General features: G+C 34.5%; 2 protein-coding genes across 3 annotated transcripts; one reads left to right on the forward strand and one right to left on the reverse strand.

Annotated features, from left to right (window-relative positions):
* The first annotated feature begins 1,446 nt into the window (after positions 1 to 1,446).
* Positions 1,447 to 13,797, forward strand: LOC107031602 (guanylate-binding protein 4). Of its 2 annotated transcripts, XM_015233028.2 has the most exons (17): positions 1,447 to 1,764; positions 2,716 to 2,818; positions 3,500 to 3,569; positions 3,690 to 3,728; positions 3,813 to 3,930; positions 4,016 to 4,073; positions 6,219 to 6,283; positions 6,419 to 6,425; positions 6,540 to 6,600; positions 6,837 to 6,896; positions 6,986 to 7,005; positions 7,092 to 7,157; positions 9,981 to 10,148; positions 10,245 to 10,502; positions 10,575 to 10,787; positions 12,596 to 12,867; positions 13,249 to 13,797. In XM_015233028.2, the coding sequence occupies exons 1-17, from the start codon at positions 1,673 to 1,675 to the stop codon at positions 13,379 to 13,381; spliced, it is 1,803 nt and encodes a 600-aa protein (XP_015088514.1). In that variant the 5' UTR covers positions 1,447 to 1,672; the 3' UTR covers positions 13,382 to 13,797. The 2 variants fall into 2 exon arrangements, with proteins under 2 accessions (XP_015088514.1, XP_027767568.1); XM_027911767.1 differs by lacking the exon at positions 1,447 to 1,764 and having other exon boundaries at positions 2,727 to 2,856.
* A 6,965-nt stretch (positions 13,798 to 20,762) lies between these two features.
* On the reverse strand, positions 20,763 to 21,677 carry LOC107030399. Its single transcript, XM_015231685.1, has one exon. The coding sequence runs from the start codon at positions 21,675 to 21,677 to the stop codon at positions 20,763 to 20,765; it is 915 nt and encodes a 304-aa protein (XP_015087171.1).
* Between the last annotated feature and the right edge of the window lie 825 nt (positions 21,678 to 22,502).

Consider the following 22,502-nt stretch of genomic DNA (forward strand, 5'->3'; position numbering starts at 1 on the left):
CTAAATAGAGTGTATTGACAATGCTTGCATTAGTAGCTTTGTATCGGTTATGCTTGCATTAGTTATACATAGCATTTTTCTTAGGCATTGTTTGGTTTGGTGTATTAAAAGTTACATGTAGTGTACAAAAATATTTATTTACAAAAATATCCTCCACAATTATGGTGAAAAAGATATAGAAGGGGTTTTGAGGGGGTAATTGTGTCTTTAAAATGCTAATGCATGCATTAAATTTCTTTACATTACTAATATCTAGAAATCCATGGTATTAGTAATACACTCCTTAATACGCGATAGAGTGTATAACTAATGCAAGCATTAATAATACCTAGCATGAAAAAGTGCACCAAACAAGGTACTACTAATACATAAAGCTAATGCATGCATTAATTTTGCTAATACACTCTACCAAACGACCCCAAAATATACAATATATCTTACCTATACATGAGTTATACAGGGACCATACATGACGATGCACTAAGAAAATTGAATATAACTTAACGACACATAAACTTATACACTGATTATACATTAAGTATACATTGACTATTCGATATCGTCAACTCAAAATCACCTCTAACAGTCTCAAAAGTTAGATACAAAATCCTATCAATGTTTCAAGTTTCTTAATATATAATAACTCAAAAAAAATTACGTTTTCAGTGTATCGAATTAAAACAAAAAAGATAAAAAAAATACTAACAAAAACGAACACAATAATTCGCTCAAAACCACCTCTAAATTGTCCCAAGATTTAAATATGAAACCCTCTCGATACTTTTGGTACACAATTGGTTTGAAACAATTCATATTTTCAATATTTTGTATTTCTTTTTTTAGAAAAAGTCGAAGAAGAAAACAAAAATGATAGAGGAAGCCATTAATGACAAAGTAGGAGGAAAAAATATTTGACCAATTTTAAGTAATTTTAAAAATTAAGCTATAGTTTTAATACTAAAAGTAAAGAGCCAAATAAACTAGTTGATTTGATAGTCCCAATGCGACTCACAGCCCAATTCCACGTCGTAGCCCATTCAATTTAGACCAATAGAGTGTCGTCCACTTGCATTCTTGGGTCAAACTCAAACAAAATTAGCAATCGTTTGTTTGTTGAAATAATTCCTTTGAAAATTATACAAATTAACGTGAATATTTTTAAAAAAAAATTATTAATATTTTCTTAATTTAGTGGAATGAATATTCTTCGGGATGGCCCATCAATTTGAGTTTAAAATTTCTATATTGATGATCTCAAATTTGAAATTTCTTATCAGCAAAAATAAAAAATTTATCTTTTCGATAGAATAATTAATATAATAAGTATTTCAACTAATATGAGACGGATTGATTCAATATAATAAGTATTTCAACTAATATGAGACGGATTGAGTAATAATAGTAAAAGTTTATCTTAGTTAATTATACATACCAATGTCCAAATTCCTTGTGTTCGGACAAGAATCTCAAAAGTCTGAAACCCTCAAAAAAACAATAAAAATCAACCCTCAAGAAACGGCTCCACGATCCTTAACGTGCACCCTTGCACATGACTTCTCCTTTTTTGGGTTGAGAATTGGAAAAAAATCCCATTTTTCTATGTTGTTTTACCCTTTGCAATGCTTGTAACTTTACGGCATTTGCAATATTACAGCTGAATCCCAGATCAAGAATGAAGCTTTCTTGGCCAATCGCGGTTTTCTACACATTTCTTTGCTTTTTCGCATCTGGGTCATTTTCTTCTATTGAGAATTTTCATCAACCGTAAGACTTCTTTCAGAGATTTTCTTGTATACCCTTTTGTTACATGATCTTACTCTTGAGTTATTTGGCTTTAAAAGTCCTTGTGTTTTCTTGTGATCTGTGGTAATGTTAGTGTAAATTGTTTTGCCCAGTGAGGCATATGCTCAAACAATGAGAATGCATATTGTGAAGTTGGGTTTGTTTCTTTTTATAGGTTCTTGACTGCTAACATGTTTAGTGTAATGCCCATCTAAGACTGATTGATGATATTCATATGGTGGGGTTCAGTTTTTAACTTTATGAGCTAGTTGGGATGGGCTATACCAATCCTCACTATCCATTTCTTATTTGTTTTACCTAGACCAGCTTGCTAGTCAGGTAGATTTTATACATAATAAGTAGTAATGGCAGTCAAGTGTAAAGCTGGGTGATTTTTTCCGATATGCTTAAGCTGGAGTTTGCGGTCAGTGGCGGAGCCAGGAATTTCATAAAGGGTGTCAGAAATAGCAGCTTGCTATGTTAAGGGTGTCCAAAATATGTTATTAAACCATTTCGGATATCATTTTACTTGTATATATGCTATTTTTTTCCGACTATGTGGCTCCGCCACTGTTTGCGGTGGTGGGCGGTTAAAATAATTGATGTACGTGCAAGTTGGCATGGATTTCCTTGCATAGAGAAAGATGAGCCGCAGTATTAATGAGTATCTCTATTCTACAGCTTAGACAGATAGAGCATGAATACTCAGAGTCTTTGCTGTATACTGTTTCTTTTCTGTTTGTGTTAGAAAGTAGATTATTTATTCGTACTATGTCTGATGAGCAATGTTGTCTTATCAAGCCTTGGTTATTTAGATGTACATAATTTGTTTGTCATTTTTGTGTATGGATGTATATACATAGTTTGCTATCTTTCTATGTTACTGGAATGCTGGTTGCTGTTTCAACATATAGCTATCTTTCTGCTTGACAGGTTTCCTATTATAGAGCCTGATCCAGGTCACACAAAACTTCGCCTTTCAAGAGAAGGATTGGAGGCAATTGAGAAGATAACTACACCCATTGCAGCTGTTGCTGTAGGTTTTGCATTTGTATCTGGCATCAATTATAACCTGTAATTTCTTAGGAATAATAAATTATCCTCTCTTGCACAGCTTTATGGAGTCTGAGTCTCCCTGTTATTGCTAGGAAGTTTCAGTTATTATGTTTAAGGGTTGCTTGTTTCAGTTTCAGTTATACTTGGTTTGGCTTACGTGGTGTTCCATAGTAAAATTTCCCAACAGATTACCGCATTGATTAAAAAAATTTCAAAATAACTGTTTTGAAGTGGAAAACTATAATAATTAGTTGGTAAGGTTTCAAGTTTTAATACTTCCCATTTTAGAAAAAAATTGCATCAATTTGAAATGATGTTGAAGAGATGTAATTCATGTTTGTCTAATTGTGAAAGGAGAAATAAGAAAAAAAAGGAAGTGAAAAATTCTCTATTGAAAAGAAAAAGGTCTCTTATTTCTTTACAAAATAGTCCAAGAAGGAAATTAGGTTACTTTTACTGGCACACAGGGAGTACTGTTAGCTGCTTCTTCTTTTTTTGGAATCTTGCATGCACCAGTTTTGATTATCAACTATCTGTCTTTTTGTGCAACTGAATATTGTTTTCTTGGAGAAGTTGCTAGCGGAGCTTTTTCTTACCTAGATTTTGTTTGCCACCAGTGTCTTTTCTGGTATATTGACGTTTCTGCAAAATGTTTGACCAGGTAATTGGTCCATATCGTTCGGGAAAATCATTTACTCTTAATCAGCTCCTTTCCCTGTCTTGTGATGAAGGTGTGTTGCCTATATTTTTGAGAGCTGATGTTAATTTTTTTGTTAGTTGTTAAAGTTTGCTGTTACCTTGGTGGCTGCAAGGTTTTTCTGCAACTGATTAATGGAGTTCTACTTTTGCAGGTTTTGGTGTTGGGCATATGCGTGATACAAAGACAAAAGGTTATATGCAAGATTTTTCTGGATACTGTTGTTTCATTAGGAGATCTGGACATCATTTAACTTCGTCCTTTCCTTTTCTTCCAGGGATATGGGTTTGGGGTACTCCAGTAGAGATGGATATCAATGGAGTAAGAACTTCTGTTTTTTACCTTGACACAGAAGGTTTTGAAAGCATTGGAAAATCTAATGTATACGATGACCGGTAATATGCTAATCTTCAGATGCCACAGTCTACCATATACATCTGACTAAACATGGTTGTTTCTTGATGCTTTCTTGTTTCTCAGGATTTTTGCCCTTGCAGCTGTTATGAGTTCTGTGCTTATATATAATCTCCCTGAGACGGTGTGTTGCTCTGCCTATAATATCCACTCTCTTTCTATGAAATTGTACTGATTAATCCTAATTTAAATTTATATTCAGGGCATGACAATATAAGTTGTTGAACATGTAAAATTTGAACAGAACCCGATTGGTTATAGTTGTCCCTGTAGCTTTGACTGATGAAATATGGAGAACGTGTTCCCTCTATAGACATGAGTTGTGGGAGAAGGGTATCAATTATTATCTCACAAAAACATATGACAGCCATTCCTATGAAAGAGGGGTGTGAGGAAGGGTTGGGGATGGACAAACCATGTTTTAGATAGGTTATTTCTCTCTCAAACTATAATCAGGCTTGGTTTCTTGATAGTGAGGCATCTGCATGATATTGTTCTCTGCTTCAAAACTACTTTATTCTTCCTCTATCCATCTCAAAAAGTAAAAGAATGAAAGCGAAATATGTATCTTCCTTCTGTTTTGCTGTATAAAGATGTTGCTTAACACCTAACAGATTATGGAATGAGTATGCAATTTTAAATTACAGGATAGATCAAGAACTTCAATTCTTGCTGAACTATTGAATCTGACTCCATAACGTAATGATGATGATGTACTCAGAAAATTAAGCTATCATAAGAAAGCTTGGGTCCATGTATTTCCTCAAGTGTATGGTGAGTTTAAAGTAAGTATTAGAACATTTAAAACCTGGGTTGGTAAAATAGAAAAGAAAAAAGCAAATCATAACATGTATAACAATATACATTTATCCCAAAAAAGAACATGTGCAAACAACATACTAAGTTCATAGATCAGAAGATTACACTAACATTTGAGAGAATTTGGAAGAAGGAAAAAGCTTTTTCCTGGTATTATTGGTGGAGAAAAGATAAGATGTCAATTAGAAATATAGTGATAACGTAGATGGTCTGCGTAAGCATTTCTTTTGGGGGTAAATTGGTCTATCAATAACTATTTGCCAAAATGTGATCAAACATTAAGGGGTTGTTTGGTAGATGGTTGGAATTAAGCAGATATTAGTTATGTGGGTAATGGTTATGTAGGTATTAGTTATTCCATCTTTTACTCCGCATAAGATAATACACCAATTCCCTCATAACTTGTGCATTATTAGTTAAGCTGGTTTCTAAATTGCAGACCAAACGTCATATTAATTTATTCATTTATAAGTTATTTCTTGACTCGCTACCAAGCGTTGTATAACTTAATCATAAACTGATGCATGAATATATTACTTCCTTGCTAGATACCAAACGACCCCTAAGGGTGTAAATGCTATAACTCCCCAAGGGTGTGGTTTATGACGTTTCGAAAGTTATTTTGTGCTGCCGAGAATTAGCTGAAAAACAGGGTTTGACGCTGCTGTTAGATAACATCTTGTTTTCCTATGTGCCTGTCATTATCTAAAATAGCTTCTGGTCTTTGTACATCTGCAAGCTCAATAAAGTGGGATGAAAACCACAGGAGACAGGGTTCAAATTCCAATCATGTCAATTAAGTCCTTGGTCATTTCTTCCTATTTGTCCAAGTCTAGGTGGATAAAGTTACCCAACACATGAGTCAGTGGACACCACCATCTAAATGAATAATAATTGAAGGTCTCATGTGCTAATTGGGAAACATGTCAGCATGGGGACTTAACCCAATTACATATGGATGAAAAATGCAATTTTTACTTACTAATAAACTAGAGATGGGTTGTGTGTAATTTGCATTTTTTTGTTCTTTTGACAAGTACAAACAATATATTGAAGTATATAATGTTGATGTTTTACTCCAATGTTAGAGTTATCCAAGGTAAATGGGTGATGCACAACATTAATTGATGAAGAGTCGTGTTATAAAGAGTGAGCAAAATATAACTGCTATCATGTAGAAATTATCTTTAAGCTCATCTAATCACATAAGTGGCGAGCAAGTGGTAGAAGATAACCAACGAATGTAATGGTTGACTACCCATTTGTATAAAAATCAGTTGTTGCTCCGCCTATTCTTGTCTACATATTGTTTGGACAACTGTTAAGTCATCCTAATATGGTTAAAACTTTGGCCCTGAGATTGATAGCTTATTTCCTGCCCTATTTTCTTTAATGTATAAGGGCTCTCCCTAATCATATATATTTTTTTGCGTTGTGATGTATGTTTTAGATACGTGAAGCTGACATATCCCGGCTGTCATTCGCAGTTGAACTTGCGGAGGAGTTCTATGGAAGGTTCAACTCTAACTAGTTGTTTCAAAAATTTCTAGTTTATGTTTGACCTTTGGTTTCTTGTTCAGCTTCACATTCTCTCTGTTTCTTTCTGACTCTCTGTTGTTTCATCCTCGTATCTCCTCTCCTTGTGGCCAGAGTAAAGGTAAGCATTTTGGAGTCATGAAGCCTATTATATATCTGCCTCATTGAAAGGGGCAACGAAAGAAGAGTTACTTAACAAGTTATATGACATGCTCAGTTGATGGATGTTGTGTAGGGGCAAGATGTTGCGTTTGAACCTGCAAAGCTACTATGGCTCATCCAACGTGATTTTCTGCGTAAGTAGGGAAATGATGCCTCAAAACTTCTTTAGTGCAATTGCTTGACATTTGTGAATGTGACATCCTCTGTGGACTTGGGGATGTAAATGAACAAAATGAACTGAAGTGCTTAATATTATCTGCTTAATGTACAATTATCACAAGAGTTTCTGCAGTACTCTTCCATCTAATAACAAAATGCTTTTGTATCTGTTCCTTCTGCTGTAATTTCTCCGAGCTTGTACCTTTTACAGAAGGAAAATCTGTGCAAGAAATGGTTGATGAAGCTCTAAGACGTGTCCCTAATAGCAACGGTTAGTTCAATTACCTTTATATGCATGCTTGATAAATAACTATGAAGCCTAGTATATGCTAACTATGGTTGCCTTTTCTGTTACCACAGGTGATAAAAATATTGATCAGGTGCTCTTTGTTGTACTCTTGAGTTCTGCACATGATGAAGAAACTTGACTAAATGGATTAGTTTTGATTGTAATGCATGGTTTCAGGTGAATCAGATTCGAGATTCTTTAGCCATAATGGGTGATAATAGCACAGCGTTCAGCTTACCACAAGTATGGCCTAACTACTTCTTTCTTTGATCTTGTTCTTCTTCCTTGAGTTTTCCATTTCACAGCTTAGTGCAGTAAACTGTCATTTCAATAATTTTGTGACTGCAACAATCACGAGATATTATATCTCAACCAAAAGAAAACGTCCTTGATAATTCTAGGCAAATATTGTTCTGCTACATGATCTGTATACCTTTTGCGATGCATTATTTCTCTACGCTGTCCATGTGCACCTTTTTTACTGGTGCAAGGACCCAGGCTATTATATCATCTATCTCCACTCTTCTTATGATCATGGTATCTTGCTTTTGAAGAAGATGCCACTAGTTTTATCTTTTCCTGGTAACTTTGTTAGAAAATAGTCCAGGAACCACCTGAATACATCGAGCATGCACCGATGCAGCCAACAAGGTGTCCACCCAGCCATCCGACGATAATAGGAAGTGACCTACTCTACTATTAAAATTCACACTCTTTCTGATCTCCTTAAATCATATTGATAGCTAGTTTCCACGCTCTTCAACTACAACCTGCATACATCCCTTTCCGGCAATAGCCTGCTATAACTTTGCTCCTAATCCTTGATCAAAAACTATACTCCTAAGTTGACTTAGATTAGTGCTTTCTGCTCCTTTCCAATATTAGTTTAATCTGAATTTTCTTTCATGTTATCGCAAAGTGAGTAGCACTAAGGGTGTGGCTTAGTGGTCAATGAGGTGAGTGCAAACCTTGGACACCAGGTTCAAATCCTAGCAAAGACAAAAAAACACCAGGTGATATCTTCCCACCTATCTAAGTCTTGGTAGGAAGAGTTATTGATACCTATACTGGTGTGGCAGGAACCTAGTGGAGTAGTTGAAGTGCGGACAAGTTGGCTCGATCACCACTGTTTTCTTTAAAAAAATGTGTCTCTCAATGTACATTGTACTGTATTTACTAGATTCTCCAACTCCAGTTTCTTGTCTTCTTTTTGTTGGATAAGTTAAGATGTTCCAACTCTTTTCTCTTCCGTTATTCCTTTTGGTTTTAATTTTTATCAAGGATGATTGCTCGTTGTTGATAAACATATTTTATTTTGATAGGAAATTACCATTACTCAAATCTTTGAGGTTACACTATATTTCGCTGAATTTTAATTTTTCAGTTTCTTTGTCCATATAATTGTTGTTTGATATGTAGTTATTTTGTTCTGCATTATTCTCTATTTCTCTCCATACACACACACACGTGCATGCACACAACACGCATTAGTTTGGTAAAATTCTTCCGACTTTTTTATTCCAATAAATATCCACCAACACATTAAAAGGAATATGATGTAGGTTTCTCTAACATGTCGGTCATCTTTTTCCAATAAAATTTTATCCACGAGGAAGTCATTGTTTGGTGTTTGATCACCCGGAAATATTTTTCGAGGAAAACTTATTCCATCAAAAAGCTGAAAATCCGTTGCAACTATTCCAACTCTTATTTAGAGTTTATTATCAATCTTTAACACTCAAAAGTTTCATTAGATTTTCTAAATAGAAGTGCTATCCAATTTGCTGATACTATTATCAAGCTTTATAAATATTTCCTTCTAACATTAAACTGGAAAACATTTTCCAAAAAAGCATTTCCAAGGAAAACATTTTCCTTCATACCGAACACACACCTCGTCCTTTCTTTTTACCCAATTCTCCTCCCATTGGTTTCTTCAATGCTGTCACCAATGTTTTCTCTGCTGTTGCCCATTTTCAGATGCTATCAGCCTATCACTACCTCTACCATCTCAACTTCCAGCACTTAGAGCTGCTATTTCCTGCCCCATTTGTTCTTCTCTTTCCCTCCTGAAAGCTCTCCTAGCTCTCTAAATCAGCCATTTATCTATGCCTCCAGTCTCATTTCCTTTTTGATATCCCCATAGTCCGAGCTGACATGAGATGCTTCCAATTGACACTTTCTATTCAAAAATGCAAGTAACCGATGACTAACTAGGCTTCAAAAAATCAGCATAACTCAGATCTACAACCGCATTTTGGGAATTGTCAATGATGAGTACACTATATTTGGCAGCAAAGCCCATCAGGAGAGCTCCTGTAAAGAAAGATTGTTAAGGTCACAGTCGTAGTTTAACAGGAGCCAATCTAGTCAGAGGTCTGGCAACCACTGACAAATCAATGAGTGAATAAGAGGGGGCAAGATACAAAGAAAGAAAATAAAGTTGGGTTTAACTTTTCTGGTATAAAGACAAAAAAAGTCCTTCCCGTTACTATGTTATTATTTTGTTAGGAGTCGGAATAGGAAAGTGAACTCAACTGCTAATCTGCTAATAGCGAAACCCTGTACGCACATTGATCATTTTCTCTTCATTTGCAACTTCCTTTGTAAAATCATGTGTTTTTTGGATGCGCTTTATAGCAGACCTTGGCGCTTTTCGTTTGTGGTAAAACATTGGTTACAATTATAGCATCATATTGAACTCTCCCCCCACTCCCACTCCAACCCCCTCTTGTTTCCAGAAGCAGGTGGGGGTTTAAGAGAAGTGGAGAACCAATTAAACTTAAATGTGAAAGGTCATTGAATGTCCAAAGTGTAGGTGGTTGCTAAACGACAACTTTATCATCTTCGAGACTCCTACCTGGCAAACCCCATCCTACCCTTTCCGCAGAAAATGAAGGAAAACAATTTTTGTTTGTTATGTAGTTGCATTGGTATTATGGATAGTAAAGGTACATGTCAAGGTTTTTTAGCAAAACTTCATATGCCTTTAGATTTGAGAATTTTGTATAAGAACTTCCCATGGTGATAGAATAAGATACAATAACATGCATATTTCTTTTACAGCCCCATCTTCAGCGCACAAAGCTTTGTGACATGAAGGACGCTGAGCTTGATCCTCTCTATGTCAAGAAGAGGGAGCAATTAAAAGAAGTTGTAGCATCTATTATTCGTCCAAAAATTGTCCAGGGTAAATCTCTCAACGGGAAGGAGTTCGTATCTTTCCTTGAGCAGGTGATTGTCCATCGGTTGTCCTGAATGTAATCAATTGCTTTTGTATACTTGTGACCTTTCTTAACCTTTGCTCTTAAATGACAACTTTGTTTCTAGATTCTTGATGCATTGAATAAAGGGGAGATTCCATCCACAGGGTCCCTTGTGGAAGTCTTCAACAAGGGTATCCTGGAGCGGTGTCTAAAACTCTACAATGAGAGGATGGCTAAGTTGGTTTTGCCAATGCCTGGGGAGTCTTTGCAAAAGGCTCATGTAGAGAACAGACAGGCAGCGATGAATGTCTTTGATGAACAGCATTTTGGTCGTCATCATGCAAAAAAATCAGTTGATAAATTGGATGAAGAGATCGAAAAGGTTTTAATTGATTACAACAAGCATAGTTTTATGTAATTCTCAATTTTTTGCTTATTGCCACATCAATTGCAGGTGTACAAGAATATAATGCTGGCGAATGAATATCAATCCTCAAAGCTGTGTGAAGCTCTGTATACTAGATGTGAGGACAAAATGGACAATCTTCAGGTCCTCAGACTTCCTTCAATGGCAAAGTTCAATGCTGGCTTCATCCAGTGTAACCAAAGCTTTCACGGTGAATGTGTCGGACCTTCTAAAATCAACTATGAGAAGCGGATGATGAAGGTTTAATACATTTAGCTTTTAGTACTTGCTTCTTTTTTATCAACAAGATTTTTCTCAATATACTGAGTGTACACTTCAGCTCTTACGATAAAGTTGCATTTGGTTGTGTTGGGGGAAGGTTGAGGAAGAGAAAGAAATAGGATGTGTTTTATCAAGAAGCCCCTACCTTAAGTAACGAACCCAAAAGGTGAACCATGGATTGAAACTTTACCATCTGCTGGTGAATATGTAGGTTTGTTGCATCTCGCTGGATCAACAGATGGGAAAAAACCCATTCAGGAAGCTAGGCAAATATACATATTTACTTATAATTGACTATACTAATCTGGATAATGAACAGACAGAAACCATAGTATCTTTGCAGTAAATGAAAATATCCTTTCCGCCATCCCTTATCCCTGGAAATTAGTCAAAAATGTCTAGTGATGTTGTTGCTTTTGAATTCTTGCTTTGATCTTCACTAGTTGCACAGCCACTCTTAAATATGGAAACTATTCGTCACACCAATGTTCTTGTATGAACTCATTAGCCTGCTCCTCCTCTTCCAGTGGGTTTTCTTTCTGGACCAGTTTACATAAGTAGACTGTAGACTACAGCCCTATTCCAGTTTAAAAAAGACAAAAAACAGCATTAGAAAGAGTCGTGTTCTGAATACTCGTAGGCAACCTTTGGAATCAATTTAGTATTGGGAGTACTAAACTCACACCCTGCTTTATCTATGAGGCCTGACAAACCTAGATGGAAATTACATAACAAGGGTGTGTTCACAGTGAAATCATGTTACTGGAATCTTAACACAAGGTAGTCAATAGTAGACATTTGGCCTTGCAAGTTAATCTGGAAGACCAAATGCCCCCCAAAGGTAGCTTGTTTTTGTTGGTTGGTTAGTAGAAAGGCTTGTTTAACACATGAAGCTTTACAGAAAAGGGGATCGGCAATTTTGTTCAACATGTGTCATGTGTGAACAGGAAGCAGAAGTCAATGACCATCTGTTCCTTCATTGGAAAGCAGCGTTGAGCCTATGGAACATGTTTTTGGCTCTGTTGGGAGTTAAATGTGTGATGCCTAGCACAACAAAGGAACTACTGAATAGCTGGAAAGGTATTGGGAACAGAGGAAGAAATGAACACTGGTGGAGAACTATCCCTGCTTGCATATGGTGGACCCTCTGGAAAGAAAGAAATTTAAGAAGTCTTGAGGGACAAAAGACTAACTTACAGAATATTAGAATGAAATGTATAAGCCTTTTGTTTTTTTTGGTGTAAACAGAATCTTGTAGGGGATATAGTAGATTTAGTTGATTTTAAAGGGAACTTGTAAAGTATACCCATGAGTGGGATGTAAGTTTCCGATTCATCATTTTTTGGTTGATGACTTTTTGGTGTGAATACAAAGTTACCATTGTCTCAAAAATTAAGAAACAGGAGTTTAACCTCTCCTGCTTCCTCTCTACTAATTTATGTGCAGAGTAACTCTGCGAAACTGATTTGCCAGTTTTATTATTAAGACTATGCTAGCAATAACATAGGAAATCCCTTTACCTGTCCATGTAGAAACAAGAGTCAGATGATAAATTATCCTTTACCTGTCCAATGTATAAACAAGAGTCACGTGATAAATTATCATTTGAATTAAGCAGCATCAGTATCAGTCTTCGTCTCCAGATTTAAGTGATTGTCTTGTTTATACATTTTAATAATTTGTTTGTGATGTTTTGCATTACTCCGACTACATTGCTGTTTTTTTCCTTTCCCGTTATCCATTTCATATGGCCTACAATGAATTGTGTATATCTTCAAATTATGCAGATGTTAGAGAAGTCAAAGTCTTCATTCATCAAGGACTATAATCACAGACTTTTTAATTGGTTGGTGGCTTTCTCACTGTTCATGGTGGTGGTCGGGCGGTTCGTCATAAAGTTTATTTTGGTCGAGATTGGCGCATGGATACTTTTTATTTTCTTAGAAACATATACAAGAATGTTTTGGTCTGCAGAGTCACTTTACTATAATCCAATGTGGCATTTTATTGTAGCTACTTGGGAAACGCTCGTGTATAGTCCAATCCTTGATCTGGACAGGTACGAAATACCTTTTTATTCTAAAATTCTGTTACTTTCAAGTATCCTTTGTGAACTTTTTTGCTATTTGGTTACAATTTATTAGTAATTAAAGCAGTACAAGAGGATTGCTCTCTTTTCTTCTTTTTGTGATGATCAGTAGAAGCAATACAAGATTTATAGCAGCCATTAGACATGCCTCTCCAGACTAAGTTTTTGAAGCAAAGTTTCTTTCTTTGATAATGAGTTTGAGATTGTATTGCGTATCAGGACATGTGCTTTTTCAATAGTCGAACTGTGAAAGTATTTTCTGTAGCTTGATCTGAGAGTAGTATGAGCTGACATGGCCTGGACTGAGGATGTTTTATAATATTTCCTTTCCTATGTTGTTTACTGCTGCAGGTGGGCAATCCCTGTGTTTGTAATGGCTGTAATATTTGTGGTATATTGGCGATGTTATGGAAGACGGAAACACGGTCCCATGTTGTTGTTACCCATGTACAGCAATCCTAAAGACCGGCATAGAACAGAATAGTCAAATGGCACCTTATCATGTCCATCCCATCACCGAATAGTCAAATGGCAGCTTATCGTGTCCATCTAATCAGCGCGAGCTCTATGTTTTTACTTCAAAAGCACGCGAGGTTTGGATATTTGTACCTCAGTATACCCCAGTTCAATATGTTGTGAGAACCAGAAGAAGATCTAAACAGGTTCTTGAGCTTTGTTGTAAAAGTTGGAAATATTTGTATTTTTATCATTCATTAACTTTTACTGTAAAACTGGAGAATTATTCTTCAACAATTATAAGATGTAGTCAGAGAATTTTACATGATAACTTTAGTTTTTATGGTTGTGTAAACTAGCAGCCACCACATATACTTGGGTGTTAAAAAGGATTTGTGAGATCACTGATATTTTACCTTGATTGCAAGTAAGTTTTTTAGCCCATATTCTGAGTTTGTTACCTGTTTTAGCCCATTTTTTTTTTGTGTATAAACACAATTCATACATTATTTTATACTTGTGTTTTGGTCCAATGCTATGTCGAAATGTTGCAAAATATAAAGTAAAGAAATGATAAAATATAGAAGTTAATATCTTTTTCTTACAGAATATGTTTGTTGAACGTCATTATTGAAGGTTCTTTTATACTATCCAGGAAGCACATATTCTTTTAATAAGGAATTATTCATTTGTGCTAATGACATAAATGTTTGATTAGAAAGAGATTAAATTACAAAAAAAGCATTAATGTTGTATATATTTTTAGCAAAACTAGATTCTTTGGTACTAGATACTAGATGCCTAAAATGTTTTGTTTACAATAATCCAGGTTGAGTCTATATATGATGCTAAATATTAACTACATTTTATTTATTTGCATGTATATAAAAACGATAGCTTGTTTCAACTAGCTCAATAACTTAATAATACATAATAATTTGACTATGCAAGTTTACATATACAAACATGAAAATTATGCAAAAACCTTACATATTTTCCTCAAGGAAATGCATTTTTGGTTTTTATTCTCTCTAGATGTATCTTTCGGTCACTTTTTGGACTTGCTATTTGAGTTTTTAGCCATTATTTGAATTTTAATAGCGGAATAACTACTATATTTTAATGTGAAAATATTCCTACTGACATTAAAAAAATAACTTATGACGACCTGAACCTATGAATCATTTCTTGATTTCGAACTTAAGAAAGATTTGAACTTTCTGTGTCCTTTCTCGATTTTGAAATTCGAGTAATATCTTAAACCTTGTGTGAATCGTTCCTTGGATTTTCAACTTCCTAATCCTTCATATTCAAGCAATGTTGGACTTGTTTCATATTTTCGTTGGAGATATTTTCATCCATTTTTATTCATGTCAAAAGAATATGGTTGAATGATTATTTAGAACTTTTGAAGTAGTGGTTAATATTTGATAGGAGGTGTTAAAAATAGGTATTTACCTAATTCATCCATCTTCTTATGTCAGCTTTTATCTATTAACAAACTCTCTATTATTATTATGTTTTACTTAGTTATGAGTGATTATAATTAACAGTATAGTAACTCCCATGTGATTTGGTAAGGAGTTAATCACCTTCTAATAATTTGAGTTAGGTAGTGTTTGGCATATTTTAATGATGTTATACATGAGTTAGTTTATAACACTAATCTCTATTAGATTAGATAATAAAGTAGAGGTTTAGTTAAAGTGGAAGTGCTTAGGACAAACAAGTAAGGTCAAATTCCATCAAATTATTAGTTTATGTCCAACTTTATAACCACTTTCTCAAATTTATCTAGTGTGCAAATTGGCATGAATGTAATTTTTGGCCATACTACTTGTTTGCTTCTAATTTTATTTTTAATAAAATAACTCAAAATTGTACTAACAAATTTTTAGCTTCTTTGATTAAGATTTAAAATTTATTTATTTGATAAATATGTTTTGCTAAATAATTTATGTTTGATTAGTTAATTGAAAAAATATTTTTATTAATATTAAAGCATTGATTTATTAATAATCAAGATTTCAAAAATTTCTTCTGAAGTATAAAAAATATTATTGATATACAGGAGTAAACTTTAAGCGTGAGATAAAATTTAGGGAAAATTGTATTAATTGCTATAATCACCTTTTGATATAATTGCGTTTCGTAGCAAATTGTTTGCCAGTCACCTCTCTCCCTCAAACCCTCGCTCGCCACTCTCTTCTCTCGCTCCATCTCTCGCTCGCTTCCTCTCACTTTTATACAAACACAAGTGTATAAAATTTATTTCTATTTGTATAAAGAGAGAGAAAATTGTATAAATACATATAATTTTGTTCCTCTCTCTCCCTTCTCCCAGATCTCGCTCGCCACCCTCGCATCTCTCGCTTATACAAACAGAAATGAAATGTATAAGTTGTGTTTCTGTTTGTATAAAGCGAGAGAAAATTGTATATACACATGCAAGTACATATATTTTCGTCATATACACTTATAATTATACAATAAAAATACTTTCCTGCCAAGTTTCTTTTACCTTTCTCTCTTTCTCGTTTTATACAAATTCAAATTGTATATAATTTCTTTCTTTCTCGTTTATACAATTCGATTCAATTGTATATTCTCTGTCCAAGTCTCTTTTGCCTTTCTCTCTTTCTCATTTTATACAATTCAAATTGTATATAATTGTTCTATACACTTATAATATACAATTCATTTTATATACTTCATTTTATACAATTCTCTGTCCAAGTCTCTTTCTCTTTCTCGTTTTATACACTTCATTTTATACATCGCTTCAATTGTATATGTATAGCGAATTATACATTTATATGTTTGCTATGTAGTGCAATATACAAACTTTGCTATAGCATACAAATATGAATTTTATGTTTGCTATATGTGAAAGTTGACTAAAATTTATAGCATCTTTAATTAGTGGTATTAGATAAATTTATATTGTCAACTAAATGCACTTAATTTTTATCTCAAACTTAATCATAGATATCATCTTATCGCATTAAACTTGAAATTATTTTATTCATCTCTTAAGTCTGAGCGGGAATAAATTAATCCAAATATATAGTTCTAAAACTATAATGTTGAGATAATCTAATCCACAAATAAAAAAAAAGAGTTTAAATAATTCCCTAGTTTATTCATATCATCTTTATACAAAAGTCAGGGACGTATTAATTTTTATTACTTTTTTAGTCCCACTTGAATGTCTTTCTTTCCAATATATTATATAAATATATAAAACATGAAACAATAGAGAGTATATTTAAGCTATGTTGTAAAATCAAGATTATAAGAAGAAGACAAGAGAAATAGATGTAGGAGAAGACTTTCTTTTATTCAAGTATATATAAGTTTCATATGTATATATTACAATAGTGAATGAACAACCCTATTTATAGAGTGAAAAATCATTCCAAAGGTCACCATATTAAGTATCATAATAAATAGATACATACTTATCCAAAAAGGTCCATGTAACCTAGTGAATATGAATGGTTGTTCATGTACTAACTTTATGGACTATCCACTTATTTAATGGATTTATAACACTCCCCCTTGGATGTCCATAGATATTGTGCCTCGTTAAAACCTTACTAGAAAAAAACCCTGTGGGAAAAAATTCTAGTGAAGGAAAAAGAGTACACATATCTTTTGATACGCATTATTTGCTGCCTCATTAAAAACCTTTCTAGGAAAACCCAATGGGACAAAACCTAGATTAAGGAAAAAAAAGTACAGTGCGTATTTTACTCCCCCTGATAAAAACCACGATTCAGATGGTTAAGTTTCCGCATTCCAATTTTGTGAACCATCTTCTCAAGAGTTGAGGCCGGTAAAGATTTAGTAAATAAATCTGCTGGATTATCACTCGAACGAATTTGTCGCACATCAATATCACCATTCTTCTGGAGATCATGTGTGAAGAATAATTTTGGTGAAATGTGTTTCGTTCTATCTCCTTTTATAAAGCCTCCTTTTAATTGAGCTATGCATGCAGCATTGTCTTCAAAGAGTATTGTGGGTATCTTGACGTCACACTTCAAACCACATCTTTCTTTGATAGAATGTATTACTGATCTTAACCATACACATTCTCTACTTGCTTCATGAATGGCTATTATCTCAGCATGATTTGAAGAAGTAGCGACAATAGACTGCTTCATAGATCGCCATGATATAGCAGTACCTCCATATGTGAACAGATAGCCTGTTTGTGATCGAGCTTTATGTGGGTCAGATAAATAACCTGCATCTGCATGACCAACAAGATCTGCACTATCTTTGTTAGTATAAAACAGACCCATATCACTAGTTCCCCTTAGATATCGCAATATATGTTTAACTCCTTTCCAATGTCTTCGTGTAGGGGAAGAACTATATCTTGCTAACAAATTAACAGAAAATGCTATGTCAGGTCTCGTAGCATTAGCAAGATACATAAGTGCCCCAATTGCACTAAGATAAGGTACTTCTGGACCAAGAGGTTCCTCATTCTCTTCTTGAGGTCGGAATGGATCCTTACTCACTTCAAGTGATCGGACAACCATTGGAGTACTTAATGGATGTGCTTTGTCCATGTAAAATCGTTTCAAGATTTTCTCAGTATAGGCAGATTGATGGATGAAGACCCCGTCTACTAAATATTCTATTTGTAGTCCAAGACAAATTTTTGTCTTTCCAAGGTCTTTCATCTCAAATTCTTCCTTTAGATATTCAATTGCCTTTTGAACCTCTTCTGGAGTTCCAATGAGATTAATGTCATCAACATAAACAGCAAGAATAACAAATCCCAATGTTGTTTTCTTAATAAATATACAAGGACAAATGACATCGTTTATATAACCTTGTTTTATCAAGTACTCACTGAGGCGATTATACCACATGCGCCCTGATTGTTTTAAGCCATATAATGACTTTTGTAATCTGATTGAATATATTTCCCGAGATTTTGAACTACATGCTTCAGGCATTTTAAGTCCTTCTGGAACTTTCATATAAATTTCATTATCAAGTGAACCGTAAAGGTAAGCTGTAACCACATCCATTAGACGAATTTCAAGATTTTCATGTACAGCTAAACCGATGAGATATCGAAAAGTTATTGCATCCATAACAGGTGAATATGTTTCTTCATAGTCGACACCAGGTCGTTGAGAGAATCCTTGTGCAACAAGGCGTGCCTTGTATCTTACAATCTCATTTCTCTCATTTCTTTTTCGTACAAAGACCCATTTATAGCCAATTGGTTTAACATCACTAGGCGTTTGGACTACTGGTCCAAAAACCTCACGCTTAGCAAGTGAATTCAATTCTGATTCAATTGCTTCTTTCCATTTTGGCCAATCATGTCTTTGTCGACATTCTTCGACGGATAGAGGTTCAAGATCCTCATTTCCTTGCATAATGTTAAGTGCAACATCATATGCGAAAACATTATCCACTATGATTTTTGATCGATCTAAACTTATCCCATCACCTGTAGAAGAACTTATTGAGAGTTCTTCATTTACTTGAGTCTCGGGTTCACTGATTTCTTCAGGAATATCAGGATTAATCAGATCTTGAATTTCTTCGTGAAATTCTTTTGTAGTGTCATTTTTTGTACTTCTTTTTCTAGGATTCTTATCTTTTGAACCCAATGGTCTACCACGCTTCAGGCGTATTTGTGATTCAGAAGCTATGACACTTGTAGATGGTCCTTTTGGGACGTCGATTCGGATAGGCACATTTACTGCAGGAATATGTGACTTTGTTATCCTTTTTGAATCAGTAAATGCGTCTGGCATTTGATTTGCTATGTTTTGCAAATGGATGATCTTCTGGACCTCTTGTTCACACACAGGGGAGCGTGGATCAAAATGAGATAATGACGAAACTTTCCATGCAATTTCACTTTTAAGTTTATTTTTCTCTCCCCCTAATTGCGGAAAATTTGTTTCATCAAATCGACAATCTGCAAATCTTGCAGTGAATAAATCTCCCGTCAATGGCTCAAGGTAGCGAATTATTGAGGGTGAATCAAACCCAACATATATGCCTAACCTTCTTTGAGGGCCCATCTTGGTGCGCTGAGGTGGTGCTACAGGCACATATACAGCACATCCAAAAATTCGAAGATGAGCAATATTTGGTTCATGACCAAATACCAATTGTAATGGGGAGTATTTATTATAATGAGTCGGTCTGAGACGAACAAGTGATGCTGCATGTAAGATAGCATGACCCCAAACAGTAGTAGGCAACTCACTTTTCATAAGTAGAGGTCTTGCTATCAATTGTAAGCGCTTAATAAATGACTCAGCAAGGCCATTTTGAGTATGAACATGAGCTACAGGATGTTCAACTTTTATCCCTACCGATACGCAATAAGCATCAAAAGCTTGGGATGTGAATTCGCCAGCATTATCAAGACGAATTGTCTTAATGGGATAATCTGGAAATTGCGCTCTTAATCGTATCATTTGTGCCAATAATTTTGCAAACGCCAGGTTGCGAGATGATAAGAGGCACACATGAGACCATCTTGAAGATGCGTCTATTAGGACCATAAAATATCTAAACGACCCACTAGATGGGTGAATAGGTCCACAAATATCCCCATGTATTCGTTCCAAAAATTGAGGGGATTCAATGTTAACCTTCATTGGTGATGGCCTAGTAATCAATTTGCCTTGGCAGCAAGCAGCACATGAAAACTCATCATTTGTAAGAATCTTCAGGTTCTTTAATGGATGACCATTTGAGTTTTCAATGATTCGTCTCATCATTATTGATCCAGGATGACCTATTCGGTCATGCCAAAGCACAAAAGTCTTTAAGTCAGTAAACTTCTGGTTTACGATAGAGTGTGCTTCAATCGTACTTATTTTTGCATAATACAGGCCAGAAGATAAAGTTGATAATTTCTCCAATACATATTTCTGGTTTGAGACAATCTTGGTAATACCAAGGTATTCAACATTCATTTCATTTATTGTCTCAACATGATATCCATTTCGGCGAATATCTTTAAAACTTAACAGGTTTCTTGGGGATTTAGAAGAGAACAAAGCATCTTCTATGACAAGTTTTGTCCCCTTAGGCAGAAATATAGTAGCTCTTCCGGAGCCTTCTATTAAGTTTGAATTACCAGAAATTGTAGTAACATTTGCTTTTCTTCTAAGCAAGTAGGAGAAGTATTTCTCATCTTTGAATATGGCGTGCGTTGTTCCACTATCAATTATACAAATATCTTCATGATTGATCATTGAGGTATCCATATATTCTTCAAGATAAAAGATATAAAAGAAATAAACATTATAATATTATTACTAAACAAAAACAATACACAACCTTTTAGTTATTTACAAATCTAGGAAAACATATTCATACTAGTTCATATAAACGACGAAAATGAAATATATTTATATTATCACAGACCCATCACCTATCAGGTGATCTATCTTTCCTTCGGGGTTCTCAAAGAAATCCGCTACATCTAGATGCATGGGTTCAACAGTATCTTCCGTGATAAAGTTGGCTTCTGCGTTATTTTTCACCTCCTTCAGGGAAGCTTGATATAACTCAACCAGGTGCCTTGGCGTACGACAGGTACGTGACCAATGTCCTTTTCCTCCACATCGATAACATTTGTTGTCTGAATTTTTCTTCTGCACTACGTCATGTTTTTCATTCTTCTTTTTACACTGCTGGTGTTGAATGTTATTATTTAGTGCAAGACGATCACCATGATTGAGATTTCTTCCTCGACCACGACCACGGCCACGACTGGGGCCACGACCTTTTTCACGCTTAGATTGGTGAAAATTTGCCGTATTTACTTCAGGAAATGGCATAGAACCAGTAGGTCGACTTTCATGGTTTTTCATCAGTAAATCATTATGTTGTTCAGCAACAAGGAGATGTGAGATTAATTCGGAATACTTTTTAAATCCCATTTCTCGGTATTGCTGCTGCAGAAGCATACTCGAGGCAGGGAAAGTGGAAAACGTTTTTTCCAGCATATCATGGTCAGTGATATTTTCTCCACATAATTTTAATTGTGAGATAATTTTAAACATAGAAGAGTTATACTCACTGATAGATTTAAAATCTTGAAGTCTCAAGTGGATCCAATCATAACGTGCCTGTGGAAGGACAACCAACTTCAGGTGGTCATATCTATCTTTTAAATTGTTCCACAACACCAGAGGATCCTTAACAGTGAGATATTCCATTTTCAAACCCTCATCAAGGTGATGACGGAGAAATATCATCGCCTTAGCACGGTTTTGATTCGATGCTTGATTATTTTCTTGGATGGTGTCTGCTAGACCCATCGCATTAAGATGAATTTCTGCATCGAGTGCCCATGATAGATAGCTTTTTCCCGATATGTCTAGAGCAAGAAATTCAAGTTTAGAAAGATTAGACATTATTTAAAAATAAAGGAAATTCTTACCTCCGAGGCTTTGAAAGTCTTTACTTGAACTGGTAGAGACTCGTGCTGATAACGTGTTGTAAAATCAAGATTATAAGAAGAAGACAAGAGAAATAGATGTAGGAGAAGACTTTCTTTTATTCAAGTATATATAAGTTTCATATGTATATATTACAATAGTGAATGAACAACCCTATTTATAGAGTGAAAAATCATTCCAAAGGTCACCATATTAAGTATCATAATAAATAGATACATACTTATCCAAAAAGGTCCATGTAACCTAGTGAATATGAATGGTTGTTCATGTACTAACTGTATGGACTATCCACTTATTTAATGGATTTATAACAAGCTAGTCTTTTTTAACAAAGAAAAAAAGGTACTTTTTCTCAAAAAATTTCATTTTCAAATTATTGATGGTCTTAAAAATATGTAAATTCAATTAACTAAATTTAAATACAAATTTTATCAAATTTGATAATAACTTAAAAAAATTTCGATTTTTTATTAAGAGTCTCATGCTTCTAAAAGAATTTGCAATTCTAATTATGTAAGGTGATAACTCGAGATGTATATAAATTTAATTAATCAATAAAAAATAATTTTTAAAGTTAACAATAGTTCAAGAATAAAAATAATAATTTACCCCAAATTTTAAGAAATACTTCTCTCAAATAAATATTTATTTAAGCAATTGCTTTTAGTGACACCATTGAAGCAA

Source organism: Solanum pennellii, chromosome 9 (assembly GCF_001406875.1).
Source record: "Solanum pennellii chromosome 9, SPENNV200".
NCBI classification, from domain to species: domain Eukaryota; kingdom Viridiplantae; phylum Streptophyta; class Magnoliopsida; order Solanales; family Solanaceae; genus Solanum; species Solanum pennellii.